This window comes from Triturus cristatus, chromosome 4_1, assembly GCF_964204655.1.
Source record: "Triturus cristatus chromosome 4_1, aTriCri1.1, whole genome shotgun sequence".
In the NCBI taxonomy this organism is placed as follows: Eukaryota; Metazoa; Chordata; class Amphibia; order Caudata; family Salamandridae; genus Triturus; species Triturus cristatus.
The window spans coordinates 234,953,893-234,971,239 of NC_140585.1; the positions used below are offsets into that span (position 1 = coordinate 234,953,893).

At 43.4% G+C, this 17,347-nt stretch overlaps 1 protein-coding gene across 1 annotated transcript in view; it reads right to left on the reverse strand.

Moving 5' to 3' along the window:
- The window catches only part of RTCB (RNA 2',3'-cyclic phosphate and 5'-OH ligase), an 85,327-nt gene that overhangs the window by 9,876 nt on the left and 58,104 nt on the right, over nucleotides 1-17,347 (reverse strand). The window contains exons 6-8 of the mRNA XM_085651958.1: nucleotides 7,819-7,975; nucleotides 6,895-7,054; nucleotides 3,464-3,639 (exon numbers count right to left, since the gene is read on the reverse strand). Of these exons, the coding sequence (XP_085508084.1) occupies nucleotides 3,464-3,639; nucleotides 6,895-7,054; nucleotides 7,819-7,975 (493 nt within the window). The remainder of the gene's footprint in view (nucleotides 1-3,463; nucleotides 3,640-6,894; nucleotides 7,055-7,818; nucleotides 7,976-17,347) is intronic.

Sequence of the window (17,347 nt, forward strand, 5' to 3'; positions counted from 1 at the left end):
GCTCCCGTAACTTGCGAAAATCATGGAGTCCTATGTCAACACCATCTTGACTCAATACCCGGAAGCAAATTAGATTCTAGATATGTCACAAAACGGCTTCTGCCCTAGACATAGCACTAAATCTGCACTACTTGCAGTTACGGAGCAGTTAAGGTTTGCCTTGGATGAGGGCAGAACCTCGGAACTGATCCTGCTCGATCTTAGCGCGGCCTTCGACACGGTCTCCCATAGGATCCTGATACATCGGCTACAGGAGATCAGGGCCAGTGGCAAGGCCCTGGCCGGGTTCTCGTCCTTTTTGACCGATCGGTCTTTCCAGGTCTCTGCTCCCCCTTTTACCTCTAGTGCCCACCCTCTCTGCTGTGTTGTTCCGCAGGGATCTGCCCTGAGCCCCACTTTATTTAATATTTACGTCCGCCCTTCTGGCCAAATCCTGGAACATTGCCATGGTATCATACGTTGACGATACCCAATTGGTGTTCACATTTTCCAACAACTCTAAGAAAGATCAGGTGAAATTCCAAGACAACCTTACGGTCATCTCTGAATGGATGGCTGAAAACTACTTGCAACTGAATTACACAAAGTCAGAAGTGCTCCTGGTGGGCCGAGATACCCATATATGGGGCAATCAATGGAGGCCTGTGGCCCTTGGAACCCTCCAACCCTAACCGAAATCCATGCTTAAGAATCTGGGAGTTTTGGTGGATGGCGCCCTCTCGTTTAAGAGGCACGCTAAGACAGTGGTGGGTACTTGCTTTGGTCTCTTACGCGGCCTAAAACCCATTCTGGGATTTTTTAATGCATCCACCCGACAGAGGATTGCCCAATCCACTGTGCTGTCTTGGCTAGATTATTATAACTGGTTACTTGGCTTTGATAAAGCTGTGACCAAAAGGCTTCAACGGGCACAGAACGTGGCTGCCCATATGCTCTTTGACCTACCCAAGTATTGCCATCAGACCTTCCTCGACGGCTCCACTGGTTGCCTACGGAGCAGAGAGTCTACTTTAAGACTCTGAACTACACACAAGATCCTGTATGGCCTGGGTCCGCAAATTCTGAGTGAGCTGTGCTCACTGTATGTCCCAGCCCGAGCCTTGCGCTCTGCGGACCTGCGTTTGGCCAGTGTCCCGTGGGTACTCAGGACCAGAGTAAGGCGCTTGTTCAGGGCACTGGCACCTACCCTTGCGAATTCCATTCCTCTTGCTGCCTGCAAGACCATCGGGCTTTCAGGAAAATGATCAAGACCTGGCTTTTCTCAAACCTTTAGCTCCCTCGCCTGTCTGCTTTCTGTTAGATTTAGTGCTAACACGCCCTGTTGCTGGGGCAGCCATATGCTCTACAAGTGCATATAACATAACATACTATAAGAGTCAAGTGTGGCTCAATGATTAGAGCGGCAGACCCTGATGCAGATGTCTAGCCCGGGACCAGGGTTCAATTCCCCGCCTCGGCGGGTCTTGGGCTCAAAAATTCCACGGACCTGATAATTCTCGCCTCGGTGCCATTCCAATCATGGAGTCCCACTCTGCAACTCTGGGCAATAGCTTGCTTAATCTCCACAACGGCCCCCACAACGCTAAGGATGCCTGGCCTCCACCTTGGGGGTGCCCAGGAGTGGACGCCTCACAGGGAAAGCCAGGATGGGTTCCACAGCGGTATTCGTACAAGCGCCTTGAGACCCTTGTGGGCGAGTAGTGCGCTATACAAGTATCAATTTACATTTACAAGTGCTAAAGAGGTACTTGGCCCAGTTGCTCAGGAGTCATAGTAGGTTGGGCCTTTAGAAATCAGGAGTAACAGGTCTCAACACCCACTGTTGGGCCCAGTAGCTCTTCGTTGGCCTGTGGCCCTGTGAAAGGGGTTCTGATACACCACATTGAAACACTATCTGCAAAAAATGAAGAATCCTGGATCGGACATTTGTTACCGGAGGTTGGTGAGCAGAAATGTCGAAGAGAAATCTAGGCCTAATCTGTAACATGGCACTTGGAATTAGATGCTCTGTTTTACAGACAACCAACAAACTGTGTGGCATGCGTTAGTTAGACTTGTGGAGCTCACATACAAGTAGAATCAGTATACTCTGTAGTCCTTGAAGCTTCATAATTAGAGATTAAGGTAGTCCAAAATATATTGCATTGCTGCAATACAGACATGACAGGGCCACTGCAGAAATGCCTCTCCAGAGGAATAAAGAGGAGGATATTTCTCAGGAGGTGCTACTGCTAAAAGGAAAGTCTACGCTCAATGAATCTGGGAGCCTAAAGCCAGGTCTTGATCAAACACAGCGTTCAGCTTTTGGGCTTGGGAACAGGCGACCAGGCCAAGAGCAGCCCCTTGCCTCCAACTCTGCATTTAGGATCTCAGTGTATCCATGCAGTTCCAAGACATCAAGTTATGGATATTAGTCCATGACTCTCCCTATCCAGCAGTACAGCTCGAGGATAAAACATAATCAGAATTGTAAATCATTGGTGTAGGAGCACGAGTTGAAACAGTAGGAATATACTAAATACTTCAAAGGCTGGACATCTAGATTAAAAGAATGGTGGAGAGGGACGAGTCCTAGGGAGCACTACTGGTAGTGGGGTGATCAGTTGATCGGAATGAGGAAAGATCAACTACTCTTCAAAACCTGCAGAGAAAAGATCTAAACCACTGCAGAGAAGAATCGGTCTACAATACTGCGCCTAGAGGCTGACCAGTATAGAACAATCAATCAGATCAAATGCAGAGGAGTGGTCAAGGAGCAACACATCTTATCTCTAGTGGCCCGGAGCTCATTCAGAGCAGCATTGACACGTCAAGAAGCTCTGAACGGTCAAGAACATTGGGCAGCTGTAATAATGACATTCAATCCATGCACATTGGAGGTTTCTTTGTTTAATAACAGAATCAGTGGGAAACCAGCTGCAATAGGTGATAGGATATGGCTCCACCCTGCAACAGGCAAGCCTTACCTCAAAATCAGATATAACATCTGAACTTGTGCACTTTCCCACCCATCATCGTTTTAGGGACCAGATTCACTCCTGGCTGCTGGGTACTAATAGTGTTTATCTCCAATTAGAATATTTGCAATTAGTACACTCCACTCCCCACTATGTTTCCTGGTGTGCACCTGTAGTCTTCTGCAGATTTAAGTGGAAAAAAATAGCATTTTTGTATGTGTTTAACCAGCTCTTGTAAAAATTCTGAAAGCATCCATTATTAAGGGAACTCTACGCAGTAAGTGATATTAGAGAGAGAGAGAGAGAGAGAATATTAGAGAGTATATCACCAAAGACACTACTTTCTTACTTGGGACCCACTTCAAAATGGAGTCTGTCTTCATCTGCAGAGACTGCCTGAAGGATAACTCCCTGTTCCTACCTCTGCAGAAGACCACATGTCGAATTTTGGTCCAAGTCACCTTGTTCTGAGGGTAGTCTAGCATTGCACTGTACCACTGGCTTACCTGTCTTGTAAGGAAGGTCATAGAAGAGCGGTTCACCCAGGCATAGTTGCCCGCTGATGCCATGCCCTTCAGGTAGTCCTGTCCCTCAGGGGAGGAGATCTGGGCACATGCCAATTGTCGGTCATTCACAATAATTTTGTCCCTCTTCATTGCTTTCTCCATAGCAACAAGAGCATCTGGAAAACAGGAGCACAAACTCATCATAGGGACTGAATGGCACAGGTAAATTATCACCACAGTCAGAGTCCAGGCTGCTGAAAAAGTATCTGGAACTTCACTAAGTCTTCTGAGCTAACAAAATGCATTCTACTGTTCCTATATTTCCACTTGTATGCTTTCTCCCTACAAGTGTCTGAAAGCTGTAGCACTGAGGCCCTCTAGTGTTCAAAGCACTGGGGCCCACAAGAGTCTGGGCACTGGGTCCTCTCCAATGTCAGAGGCACTGGGACATCTTCAGCAGCAGAGGCACCTAGGCCCAGAGTCTATATGCTGTAGCATTACATCCCTCCAGTTTCTGCATCATTGAAGCAACCAACTTGATATCTGTAAACCTCTTAACAGTGAAGCCCTCCAGTAGCTTTATCAGCAGTATTGGAGTGCTCCTGCGCTTTTGCAGTGCACATATAGTGAGTGTTGGGCTATTACTAGACCTGCAGATACAGGAAATGTTTCCTGGCATAATAACAATGGGGCAATATTTTAAGGTGGATAATGACTTGTGAGAAACTAAAAAAGCCTCACATTGTTATGTATGACTGTACGCGTGTGCAGACTACACTGCTATATTCCTCGTGTAAAGTTTGCCACTGAAAGTGAGGAGCCTGCTGGCATAACAGTTTTCGACATAGACTCTAGTGTGCCACGTGTAGGGCGGTATATACTGTTTCCATTATTAGTTATGCATTACATCATTCTTGAAAGAGTTTTGCTACAGGATTTTATTCCCAAATGTATTTGGGTAGGTTTTCTGATATTATTTATCTATACTGTGTTTCCTTCCAGAAAGTCCCATGCACCCATCCATTAGGCATATCTAAGCCACCTCTGACTATCGGATACAATGATAGTGTGTGTTGGTACACCGACGCACTGAAAAGGAGAGTTAGGAGTCCCATGCAAAGCAGACAACACAGTTTTGAGGTCATATGGTTGGCAAACTCAGAGCTTTATAATCCTAATATCACCATCATCCTTTCTATGCAATAGAAGGTGTTGTGATGCTCTAATCTTAAGCAAGTCAAGTCAAGAAAGTCTTTATTGCGAATATTTCATCATAAAAGACATGCTAAAAAATCATCAATACAAGTTAAAAACATACAGATATATATTGAACCAGTATACATAAAAACCTATAAATACATTTTCACTATTAAAAACACCAATAATAAAATGATATTAAATGTGCAAAGTTACAATGACTTGATATGTTTAAAACTTATGTCATAACAGACTATACGATATTAGGAGCAAAATGGTTAGGGACTAAAACTCCGATTACGTAAGAGCCATGCCCAACTTATGTATTTGTCCACACCAATAATCACAAAACTTGAAGTATCGGATTTCAAAATTCTGCTGGCAATTGATGCTGATCTAACTCCAAGTTTGCGACAAACAGGGCGTAACCACAACCTTCTTGGGCGAATATACTCCGGGCAAACATAGAGGAAATGATCTACAGTTTCTGTCGTATCTTCGCAATGGGGACAATTATCATTAACCGGGGTAGACCAACTTTTAGTAAAGGAGCGTAATGGTAGGGTGCCTAGTCTAAATTGATGGTAGAGTTTCCTGTCCTGCAGTTTTGTGATTATATCCCAATATGCCTCAAGATATGGGTCATCCTTAATTGGTCAAGTATGTTATGGTCAGAGGACCTCCAGTCATAGAGGCAAAACGCTTATCTTTGACCCACTGCCAATATGTGTCCCTAAAGATCTTTTTCTGAGGAAAAACAGCCGTCTCGGGATTAGACCACAACTCACCCATTCCCATATCAGTCAGGATAGTTTTAATTTCAAACAACCAACTGATTCTGTGGGAACCCCCATGATTTTTAACTTCTATCAAAGCATTGGCGTAAGAGGACAACTCAGGTGTGGTCCACAGACGTCGCCAAAACGCCAGTGGCCTAAACCGCACCATGTCCTCAACAGGGTGGCAACCCAGATCAAATAGGAGGGGTATACGTGGGGAGAATTGTGGTAACCCTACTGCAGACCTAAGAAATTTGTTTTGAGCCACTCTCAGGGAATTCAAATTACCAAACCCCCATATTTCAGCACCATACATGACCGCTGGAAGGATTTTGGACCCATAAATTTTAATCAGGGGAGCCATTGGTTTGGTTAACAAAAGCCTGTGTTCCCTAAGCAGTGCTCCACCCAATTGAATATGTTTAAGGGTATAGTGGTCAATCTGGGGCTTCCAGCTAAGGTTGTCAGAAAAAGTGACCTCCAGATAGGTGAAAGTAGAAGTCTGTTCTAATGTTACTCCTCCCATTTCGACCCTGGCCCTAACCGGTCTGGCACCAGGTAAGACCATAAATTTGGTCTTCCCCACATTAACCTCAAGCTCATGTTCGCGGCAGAACAACTCAAAACGGGTCAGTGCTAACTGGAGCCCCTGACGCGTTTTAGAAATTAGGAGGGTATTGTTCGCGAACATGAGCAGGGGGACCTTCATACCAGCCAATGTGGGCGCATTAGTCGGAAAATTTAAGAAATAATCAATTACCCCATTAATAAACAGGGAAAAGAGGGTAGGGGCCAAGACACAGCCTTGTCTTACCCCCTTGGACACCTCAAATCTAGAGGACACCTCCCCTGGTTTCCCCCAGCGAACCTGGGCATAAGTGGAATTGTGTAATCTAATCAACAGCCTCAATATACCAGTTGTCATGGACAACGCCTGAAGAACTTCCCACAGTTTAAGTCTTGGGACAGAATCAAATGCAGACTTAAGGTCCACGAAGGCGGCAAAAAGCATGCCACCCCCAAGAAATACTTCCTTCCAGTATAATAAGGTAAACCTAAAAGCCTGGTCAATGGTTCCAACATGTAAACGAACGCCCGCCTGTAGTGGAGTTAAAATGTCAGTCTCAGAAATCCAACTCTGGATGCGGCCCAATAGGAGGCGAGCAATAATTTTTTGGGCAGCATCTATGAGGCTGATTGGGCGGTAATTGGCCGGGGCTGAGTGATCACCTTTCTTATAGATTGGCAATATCTCTGCCCCAAACCAGGTATCCGGAAGGCGTTGTCATGCTCTAATCTTAAGCAAAACTGCTCAATTTCCACAAAATATTTTTGTGGTGCCTAATAAAATCATCACCGCATCACACTGCCCGAACTCTCTCCCAGCTGTCCATCGTCTAGAGGTTATCTACCTAGGTAGAATCTATTACAGACTCTAGAGTAAAAGAGTCTCACCTGTAGCAACCTGATGTCCAAGCCCTCTGCTGCCGCTGTGGATCATCACGCATACCTGGCCCTTGTGGTCAATGCCCATCTTTTTGGCAGCGTACTCATTGAAGATCTCGTCCACGACCTGAATTTCTGCATAATGATTCCCAGCCCCTAGAGTACCCAGCTGTAAAACAAAAGCAAGGAAAGAACTTGAAGCAACTCAAGCAGAGATACACAGGCACAACCATGTTCAACACCAGCAGAAAAGGGCATACTATTAGCCACCATAGACAAAGGAGTGTTACATTTAGTTTTTAATCCCATATCTACCAGAATGCCCTACAATTTTTCAGTGTCAACCAAAACATAGCCACATACATAGGAAAGAAAGACACAATTTTAAGCTCTTGGTATGTCAGAGGTCAGTGTCACACTTGGAGACTCCTATCCTTCACAGTCTTTTTATGTGCTCACTCATTACACGCCACCCACCTTCTGTGTGTGTCAGTGCCTCAAACCTCTGTGTCACAAACCCACAAACTCCTTTGGCATCCTCAAAATCAATTATTCTGCATCCACAAAATACACATCTCCTCTAATTCCTTACTATACTGCCATCACACCATTTTCTCTGAAATGGCTTCCTTCATAGTTTCATCGTCTCGTGCCTATCTCCAACCCAAAGTCTACTCACTCACTAGGGCTTAATCTTCTTTTCCTCCTCAAATGAATTAAGCGCAATCCCCGGCATCCACATCCTTCTGAAGTCGTTCTTCAACTCCTCAATACAAAACCCAATTTTGGTCTCTGTGGCTATTTCCACGTGCCCTTAAAATGCCTGCTCATACATGAATTGCCGTAAAGAACACAATAATATTCAATGAAGTTTAGACCATTAAAAAGGAGACAAAAGTGCCACACAGACACACAAAATGTACATGGTTATACCTGTGGCAGGCCTCGTTTCTTTGCCTTGGAGGAGACCTTATTAGGGTCAGCCTGTAGCATTCTGCCATACTCCTCACAGTGCTCTTTGTCCTCTGCCCAGGCATAGCCCTCTCGCAGCGACCAGTCCACACCCATCTCAAGAGCCTCTTCTAGGTCTCTATTGCCAAACAAATGACAAGAAAAGAGAAACAAAGACAGACTTTTAGTTGATACCATGGGAAACGGCTTGAGTTTGCAATCATCCTAATTAGAAGCAGCAGAATCATCCCATCAGTGCCCAAATTAACTAATTGACCAAGTGCAGGACCAAACAGTACTAGATTACGAAAAATATTGCATGTATTCATAAATAATGCATGTTACTGGGGGAACGTTAATACATGGGAAAAGACAAGCAGCGCAAAGATTCAGATAGTATATTGATAAGAGGTAACGAGCATAGAGTGGTTACATAAGTTAAGCGCGTATACTAGCTTTAAAATCGCCAGCTATGCAAAAAATAGTAATAAATAAATAGCTAAAATTGATTAGGACTGTTAAAATGCATGAGGTGTGCATAAGAAGACTTCTAGTAGACATGGAGCAATGCTACCCACAACACATTAAAAGAATATCACTTGAGGATTTCATAATCACTTTTTGGTACCATGCCCATATCTAACATTAAGCCAAGAAAATGGTATACAACCAGCTTCAGAATTATTGGATACACTAGCAGATATGCTAATATGTTGAGGGTTGTGTGGTCTGATCCTGCAATACTTGCATCATAAATTTCCCATATATGAAACTAAAGGAGGCTCTTGTGGAATGGGGGTGTGGGGGGTTTGGAGTTGCTTAGTAGATGCAACACATGCGAGGACCAGAATGGCGTGACTGCATGTTTATTGGCATTAGTAAATTCTTTACGCCCACAGGCAGTGTGCTGGGGTAGAATAAAGTTCAAACTTGCAGACTTGAACTTTCTTGCAGTAAATTATATAAATCGACAGTAAATGGCATCTCATTATGTCAATTTTCAATAAGGGAAAGATGTGAAGCTCAGACCACTATTTTATTCTGTGGGTTATGTTAGTAGAAATACAGTCCTAATGTAAAAATCTTCTCTTTGTGATTTTTCCCTAAGAAAAATATAATTTCCTCAAATACAAAGTTTTTTTTAACGGGAAAAAAGAAAGGCATAAAAAGAAACATTCTACAGGGGGGCTGGTGGTAGGACAGTAAGGGGTCAAGGAGACTTTAAGATAGCCCTTTCATTTTGGTTGCATCGCCTTACACATACACAATATTGAGTCATATAGTTTTCTTTCCTACTCAATTCCTCTTCACAAATCATTTATTCGACACAAAGCAGCATACCTCAAAAAGAATAAAATGGACAGGAACCTACAGCTAGAAAACAAGTGTAAAAGACAATGGATGATTGGAGAAGTGTGGGGGCTACACAGGCAGAAAGGATAGGTTTCTGGCATAGCTTCCTATTTAAGAGTCTGGGTCACTTCCTTTCTCTGACCGTGCTAAATCTGGAGCCTGCCTCGCCTGGTAACTGTATCAGGGAATGTCAACATATTATACAGTTTCCAACTAGAGCAATGTCTTACTACTTTGCTGCTACACGTGGGAGTGTTGATCATCATTTACTGAAGAGATGAATGTTCCACCATAAAGGTGTCGCACACCTTAAGTGACCATTCTTTTTTTGGATGATGTACTATTTTGTTACCTATACGCAGCAAATGCCATTTGTGTGGCTTTTATGTGTGATGGGACCACTGCTTCACCCACTTACCGGGAAAGCCACATAATCCCCAAGTTAAAATGTTTCTTGCATACAAGTATTGAGTATTCCATTTTATACAGTCATTTCTTTGTATCAAACGCTGTTTTTATTATATTTATTCCAACTTATAAATCTTTGGCACCTACCAACTGTCCTATATCCCACCACCCTCATCGCTCCCTCCCTTACTTACACTTCATGTGCCTTCATACCTGAGAAATCCATTATATCTGAAATACTCAATTATAATTTGGCAGGATGAACCCATAATGCTTCCACCATATAGATATTTCTCCTAGTACTTTTATGTTCCCATGCCCTTCATTCATACACTTGGATCTTTATCTTCTGATGGTAATCCCTGAACCGACCGGACTGTCACTGGCTTCTATATACTATGGATGTGATAACTATTCAGTTAATCATTTCCATCTTAAACCACTCCCTAACTTCCCACCGGTTATTCCTCGTCTCTAATTCCCTTCAATGCCTTCACTACTAGAATATCTGAATTTCTACAACTCTAGAAACCTTTAGGGGCCTACAGCCTCACTCATGTTTGACGGATCATATTTATAATCAACATGACCTGCTTGAGAGTGATCTCCATTCAGGACATTGAAGACTATGAAACGGTTAATGTGACTTCCGTATGAATGTTCGTTGCGTGATTGGAATTTATCTACTGATTTCATATTAAATAAAGTACTATTAGTCCCTCTCTTTTCTTCCACACATCCCATAATACACCTAAAGAGAGATGTCAGTTTCAAGTGGCATCGCTCTCCTTGCTCTCAAGCGTGATGTGGCTCCTGTAAACAGTGGAAGCTTAGGATTGGTCCACTACTTCCACCAATTTCACCCTCTGGCTTTCTGTCATCTCACTGCGCTAGGATACTTCCCTATAGTATTTACTCTTGACCAAAAAGGCAAACCCTCCCTGCTCTTTTGTCAATACCAGTACCGATGTTACTAACCTGCGTCACTTATCTTGCCATATAAATCATGCTACTAGGAGACTAATATATTTAAAGAAAAAGTGATGGATTAGGTTTTGAAGCAGAGTGTATAAAACGAGTGCCCCAACATAACGTGCATTTGTAAAGCGCACGTACACCTAGAAGGGCCGCTTGGTGCTGAATAACAGATTTTTATTGTTACCCAACTCAATAGGACTCATTTTTATCGATCTCGGAAGGATGAAAGGCTGAGTGGACTAGCCAGGATTTGAACCTGTGACCATTAGGTGAAACACAGGCTCCTACAGTGGACATATTAGTCCACTAAGCCACCAGACCCAGCTAACAAAAGCTTTGTCTGGACTGATGTCTTGCAGCTCCCATTGTTTTGTTAGTAAGTTCAAATCCAGCAGAATTAGCACAGTTCATTCAAAATTCAAAATGTATTGCCTAAGAATCCTGTGGACTTGCACCTCAAATAGGCAATGTCTCAAACAACCAGTTGGAGTTTTAGGTTTCAGTATTCACATTTCTACATAACATAGGACTTGAGAAATTGATTATAAGCCCAGTCAAGAAGCCATACTGTAGTATCCTCAGGTCATGTTATTATGTTCCCTTCATTCTGTACCTAGCTGCTCAGCCAGTGTCAGTGTTCCGCGTAGAATGTTAGTGTGGGTGGAATGCTTGGATACTGTGTGGGACTGAGGCAGTTGGGAAGATGGGCTGAGCAGCTAGGATGCTGCTCCTGGTGGGGTCTATGCTGGGGCCTATTGTGGAGCCTGATCTGGGGCCTGTTCTGGGTTTACTACTTCTACACCTAGGATCTCAATAAACTTCATCTACTCCTACCTGGCCACGTCTACAGCGTCTACTTGTACATCCTGCACACGTGGGGCCAGCCCACTACACATACCTTTTTAATTCTGCAGAAGTTCCCAAAAGGAATAGATTGGGTTCACGACATCTATGGGTATGTCATCTGTGACGTGGGCTAGTTTAAAGTAGGTCTCCTCACATTGTGCATCCTTAATATTTTCATTTGTCTTTAGAATGGTACCTAGCAATTCCACGATCAGTGCACTTGAATCTGTCTCAGGGAGAATGGCATGGAGTATAATTCAAATGTCAGACACCCCAGTCATGAGGAAATTCTACAATGCATTCACTGATAATCTTGAAGAGATCTGGCCACACAATCCAAGGCCTTCTCCACTTTCAGTAATAGCAGGGATGATTTGGAACATCTTAAACATGGTGTCTGCAGAATAAAAAGTCTGAAACACTCTTTCATAAATTGAAGAAAGCCTTAATGTCTGGCCCTATTTGAAAACATCCAGACCCTAGATGAAGTATACAGTAGCCACCGATGACTCTGAGAATGCAATAGGAGATGCTCTGCTACAATTCTAATAAGTATATCAAGTTGAATGCCCAGTCTTTCACTACTCTCAAGCTTTAATGTCAAAGAGTAGAATTATTCTCCTGACGTAAGAGACAATCCTAGAAATCTCTAAATGATACAGAATTGTCAGTGTGTTGACACTTACCAAGCACAATGGGCCTCCTTTTTTTGCACAGTTTGACTTTGTTATTTCAAGTCAAGTCAAAATTCTTTATTCGACATGCAAAAGCATTATCATAAAAGTACAATAAAAACATATCACATCATAAAATGAAATAAAAGTTTAAAAAAGGGATAGTGGACATATCAAGTTCAGTTAATGAGCATAAAAACAATATGTTCTTTCATGGATGCATAGAAGCCCTGGTCATTAAGATCTTTTTTAAGTAAAGAGAAACCACTGCAATAGCTAGAGGGCTGTCTAATGCTTTCATTTTAAGATAGGCTGCCCTGCAGGAACGAAGTCCCCAGGATTTGAGCAGCGGTTTCAAATAAACAACCCTTGACAGTTGGTAAAATTTACAAAAAAGGATGCAGTGGATGTTGGACTGAGATGACAGGCCATCACATGGGCATTTCTCCAAATTTCTCGACCAACAGTTCTGATTAGGGAATGTCAACAGTCTGAAGAAAGTATCAGTGCGGAAACGGGTCACGAGCATACGGGAAAATGGAGAAGGGATTACAGGAAGATAATGTTGCATCCCTTCAGTAGTAGTGCAGAGTTGATGTTCCTGTACAGTATACTTGGTATTTTAAATGATCCAGCGTCGATTTGCCAGGTGACTGATGGCCAAGCGTTTTAGGGTCACTCTAGGGATGTTATTTAGGGTGGCTGGATCAGTGAAAAATTCTGGATGTCCCATGTCGTGTAGCATATTTCTGACATAGTTCAGCCATTTGAATCGATCCGCGTTGCTCAGGCTGAGACAGTCCGTAATAATTTCCCTGTTGAAGTGTGTTTCAGGAGTAGTCCACACTTTATGCCATAATATAACGGGTGCAGATTTTATCATGTCCATAATATATGTAAAACCAAGCTCTTTATGCATAACAAAAACAGAAGTGCCGGGTGGTGTTGCCAAAAGGTATCGTAGGAAACGGTTCTCAGAGCGTTGTATGGGGTCTGCCTGATCAATACCCCAAATCCCAGATCCATATATGCCTGTAGAAACGCACTTGGCACGGTAGATCTGTGATAAGGGGATGATCGGCCGTCCCCCTAGTTTTTTCGAGAAATTAATAAGTGCCCCTATAGCTTTAGAAAAGGCAGCTCCTCTAGCTTGGGCGGCAGCCCGCCAGGAGCCCTTCTTCTCGAAGGTGATACCTAAATAGCGAAACCTATCGACACTTTCGAGCTTGCTTCCATTAATAAAAATGGAGCATTTTCTTTTCCCTATTCCCAAGCCACAAGACATGGTAAAAGTCTTTGATGCATTAATTTTTAAACCTTGGTGTGACATGAATTCTGTAAAATCATTTACTGCACTTTGGAGGCCCATGCGGGTCTGTGACATAATTGCAGCGTCGTCCGCATAAAGTAATATGGGTATGGGTTTCCCATTTATAGTGGGGTAATCGTGGTAATTTCTATTAAGATACTGGCCTACTGAGTTTATATAGAGAGTGAACAGTAAGGGAGCTAAAATACAGCCCTGCCTTACGCCTCTTGATGTAAAACCTGTCCGAGCACTCTCCTTGTCTGCCATATCTAACACGAGCTGATGCACCCCTATACAGCTCTTTAATGAAGGCGAGAATGGGGAGCTCGATACCAATCTCGACCAGGGATTCCCAAAGCAACTCATGGTTGACGCAGTCAAATGCAGAACTGAGGTCCACAAAGGTCACGAAAAGGTTCCCCTTTCTTGCCTGAGTATATTTTGCAATAATAAGGGTCAAATTCAGACCTTGCTCAATAGTACCTCTGCCCTGTCTAAAACCATATTGTAAATTTGAAATAATGTCTTGTTCACCCAACCAGTCATGCATCCGGTATAAAATAATACGCCCTGCGACTTTCATAAGAGAGTCGAGCAAAGAAATAGGGCGGTAGTTAGAGGGATTGTTCCTATCACCCTTTTTAAAAATCGGGACAACGACCGCTTCGGGCCATGTGTCTATAAAACCTGTTTTATTCAGGGAATTTAGGACGTTTGTTAACAGGGGGGCCCATAAGTCCAGCTGTGCTTTAAAAACATCAATCGGTACACAGTCAGGGCCGGGGGCCTTCCCAGAGGGGCTTTCTGTCAGTGCCGTAAGCACCTCAGTACAGTCAAAAGTAAGGTCTAAGGGAAAGAGAGAGGGAGCGTTCAGCTCTTTATCTTGGTTATGATGGAGATCCAGACAGGCTGTAGGGAGTATATGGTCACTTATATCGTATAGTGTGCCAAAATGGTCAACCCAGATATCAGCGGGTATAGCCATCTCAAGTTTAGCATCCCGAGTACCCTTCAGAAAAGGTGCATTAACAGCTTTCCAGAAGGCGGTGTTATCCCTATTGTTGGCGGCTTCCTGTAACGCTTGCCATGCCTCTGTTTTTAACTATTTGGTTCTTGCCGCCCGTGCTGCACGGTATTTTTGTCTGGCATCCCTAATTTCCGGCAGGTTACGGGGTTTATTTTGCAGGCTTATTTTTAGATGTTTCAGGGCCTTGGTACATGATCTGTCAAACCAGCCTATACTGCTCTGTGGAAGTTTCTTAGGTACTCTAGAGAGTAAATTCTTAATCTCCGTTGATATAATGGAGAAGGCATTTCTGATTGCCTGTGGGCTTTCTGAGGTGGACAGACATATCTGGATATGCTCATGTGTATTATTAATCAGAGAGTTAAGGAACACTGGGGGGACCACTTTGTCCCATTTAAGGTAAAGTCCCATCGTACAACCCAAAGTGATGGGCGGGGTATAGGACGGGTTTACCCTTAAATCATCTTTTGATGTAATAACTGTTCTAATGGATGCCGTTAATGGGTAGTGGTCACTGATGGCACAGTCCAGAGTCTCCCAGTTGGTAATAAGCTCTGAGTACCTTGAGGATATCAAGATATAGTCGATTATGGAGTGGCAACCTCTCCCGTTATAAGTTGGTTTAAAGTCTTTCGGAGGGCTACATAATTCATTCGCATATGACACATTAAAATGCGATATTAATCCATTCAGAAGGTCGCCTAATGTCGAATGCAAAAAATGAGAAGTGGTGTCGCTTCTGATAGAGTCTAGACCACAGGTGCCACCCATACTCAATGGACACAGGGAGCAGTTGAAGTCCCCTGCCCATATAAGCAACATATCTGTTTGAAGATGGGACTCAACTTTAATTAAGTCTGCCTTTAAGCCGTTAAGAACCATGTCGAAACGGGGACTAGGTATGTTATTGTAAAAGTTGACCAAGGTAATGTTATTAAAACGATTACCTTTTAAAGAGATGATCTGGTAATTTTCAGTCCCAAAAAAAATTAGTAGATGATATACCTGATTCTACAGATATGTAAGTCACTAATCCGCCTCTATTCCTACCCCGCGGGCTCAACAGCGCTGGAGTGTGTAAGGTCTTATATCCTAAAAGATGGAGTTAATCAATGGACCATGTTTCCTGTAAACAAATGATACTAAAAGTGGAGACAGTTTGGATCCATGAAGGGTTCGACAATTTATCGAAAAGACCTGCCACATTCCATGACAAGAGCCTTACGGCCATAGATTTATTGTTAATGTCGGTATTACTACTCGTGGCACCGTTGAAATGCTCGGGGGTGTCATTTAGCTGGCAGGGAGCAGATAGATCTAATGGACATGCCGTAGCATCAGACTGAATTTCATTCAGTGATATATTTAAGCCATCGCGTGAGGGACTATACTCAGAGTTTAAGATATAGGCATTGGTGGATGTTGCTATATTAGTTTCAAGGTTGCCTGGGCTCATGGTGTTAATCTTAGGGTGGAAACGATCTACCTCTAAAGAGGGTTGAAAAGCACTTTGGATGTCATTTTTACTCGGCTCATTATTCAGCTGAGAAAGTAAATCTAGGTCGTCCAGGCTCGAGAGGATGGCAAATCTATTTGAGGTGGGGAGAGAGGAGTAAAAAGGTTGGGCGTTGGGTCTGGATAAGATGTGTGAATTTGGGGGATTTAACAGAAGAGAACGTGGGTAGAAATAACTTAGGGCATGTGTCGAAATGCCTGGGCCACTAGTAGCAGTATACCAATCTGCTATGTGGCGCAAAACCCTGCGGTCTCTAAAGTTTATAATAATTACATCTCCCTTGATATCCTTTGGCCTAGAACCAACCCATTCCAACCTTCTTACGTGTAATATTTCCCCATTGATGTCATTGGGGAGAGTCCTGTTTTTAGTGAGCCAGTGTACAACCTTATTTTTAAGTTCCTGATAGGTCTCTTGTTTGTCCCTAGCAAGTACCGGAACACCGGCCAGAATCACCACATATGGAGCTGCTTCTGGCGGCAGGTCAATGTGGTCGGTCATTCGCTCCGGGCCTAGCGAAAGTGGCTGTGAATTGGCATAGCCATTATTAAGATCTATCGGGTTATGCTTTAGGATGGCTGTGGGTAACTTGCTAACTAGGGCACTGTTTTCCTGTATAGGCTTTGCTAAAGGTAAAATTGCCGTTCTAGGTGGTGATGTGACCTGGGTTAATTTTTGATCTGAGAAGGTATGGCCAGCGTTTGATGAATCAGTGGGATTTTTTGGGAGACTAAAGATAGAATCCCTGATGGATGTGGTAAGCAAACTGACAGATGTTTCCAGGGATGTTAGCTGGACAGTAAGATTTTTCATTCTTTCCACTAAAGGGGAGAGTAAAGATTTCACCAAATGCTCAATATCTAATAACAATTTAGGGGGATAAGATGGATTTGTCTGAATATCATCCTGCATAGATTCTGCCGGTGCTGTGGTCTGGACAACTGCAAGGGTTGATTTAGGAAGAGGGACATTGATATTTTTCTTACGTTTGGTAATTTTAGTACTCGTGGGTTTGTTCCTAGAGGGATTTTTCTTTACTTTCTTGAGGGTTTTAATGGGAATCAATTCCGATATTGAATTATCAGTGGAATAAGAGATATCAGAAGTATACCCGTTGTTATTATTTGGCACGGTTGATGGATCCGTGGCGGCAGGGGTCTGGGAGATAAGATTCAGATCAGATACACAGGGCTCAGCAGGGTTAGAGATAGAGGTGGTAGGAGGTGAAAGTACGTCCACAATATGTCCTAACGATGAGCGTTTATGGAACAAAGGCTCTAAGGACAGACGCCGTTCAGCTATAGCTTTCTCGTGCTCCAAGACGGTAGCAGCCCTGGTAATGAAGTGGTCTAAAGTCCCCCTGACAGATCCTCCCACCTCGGATTTCCTGCCTTTACTTG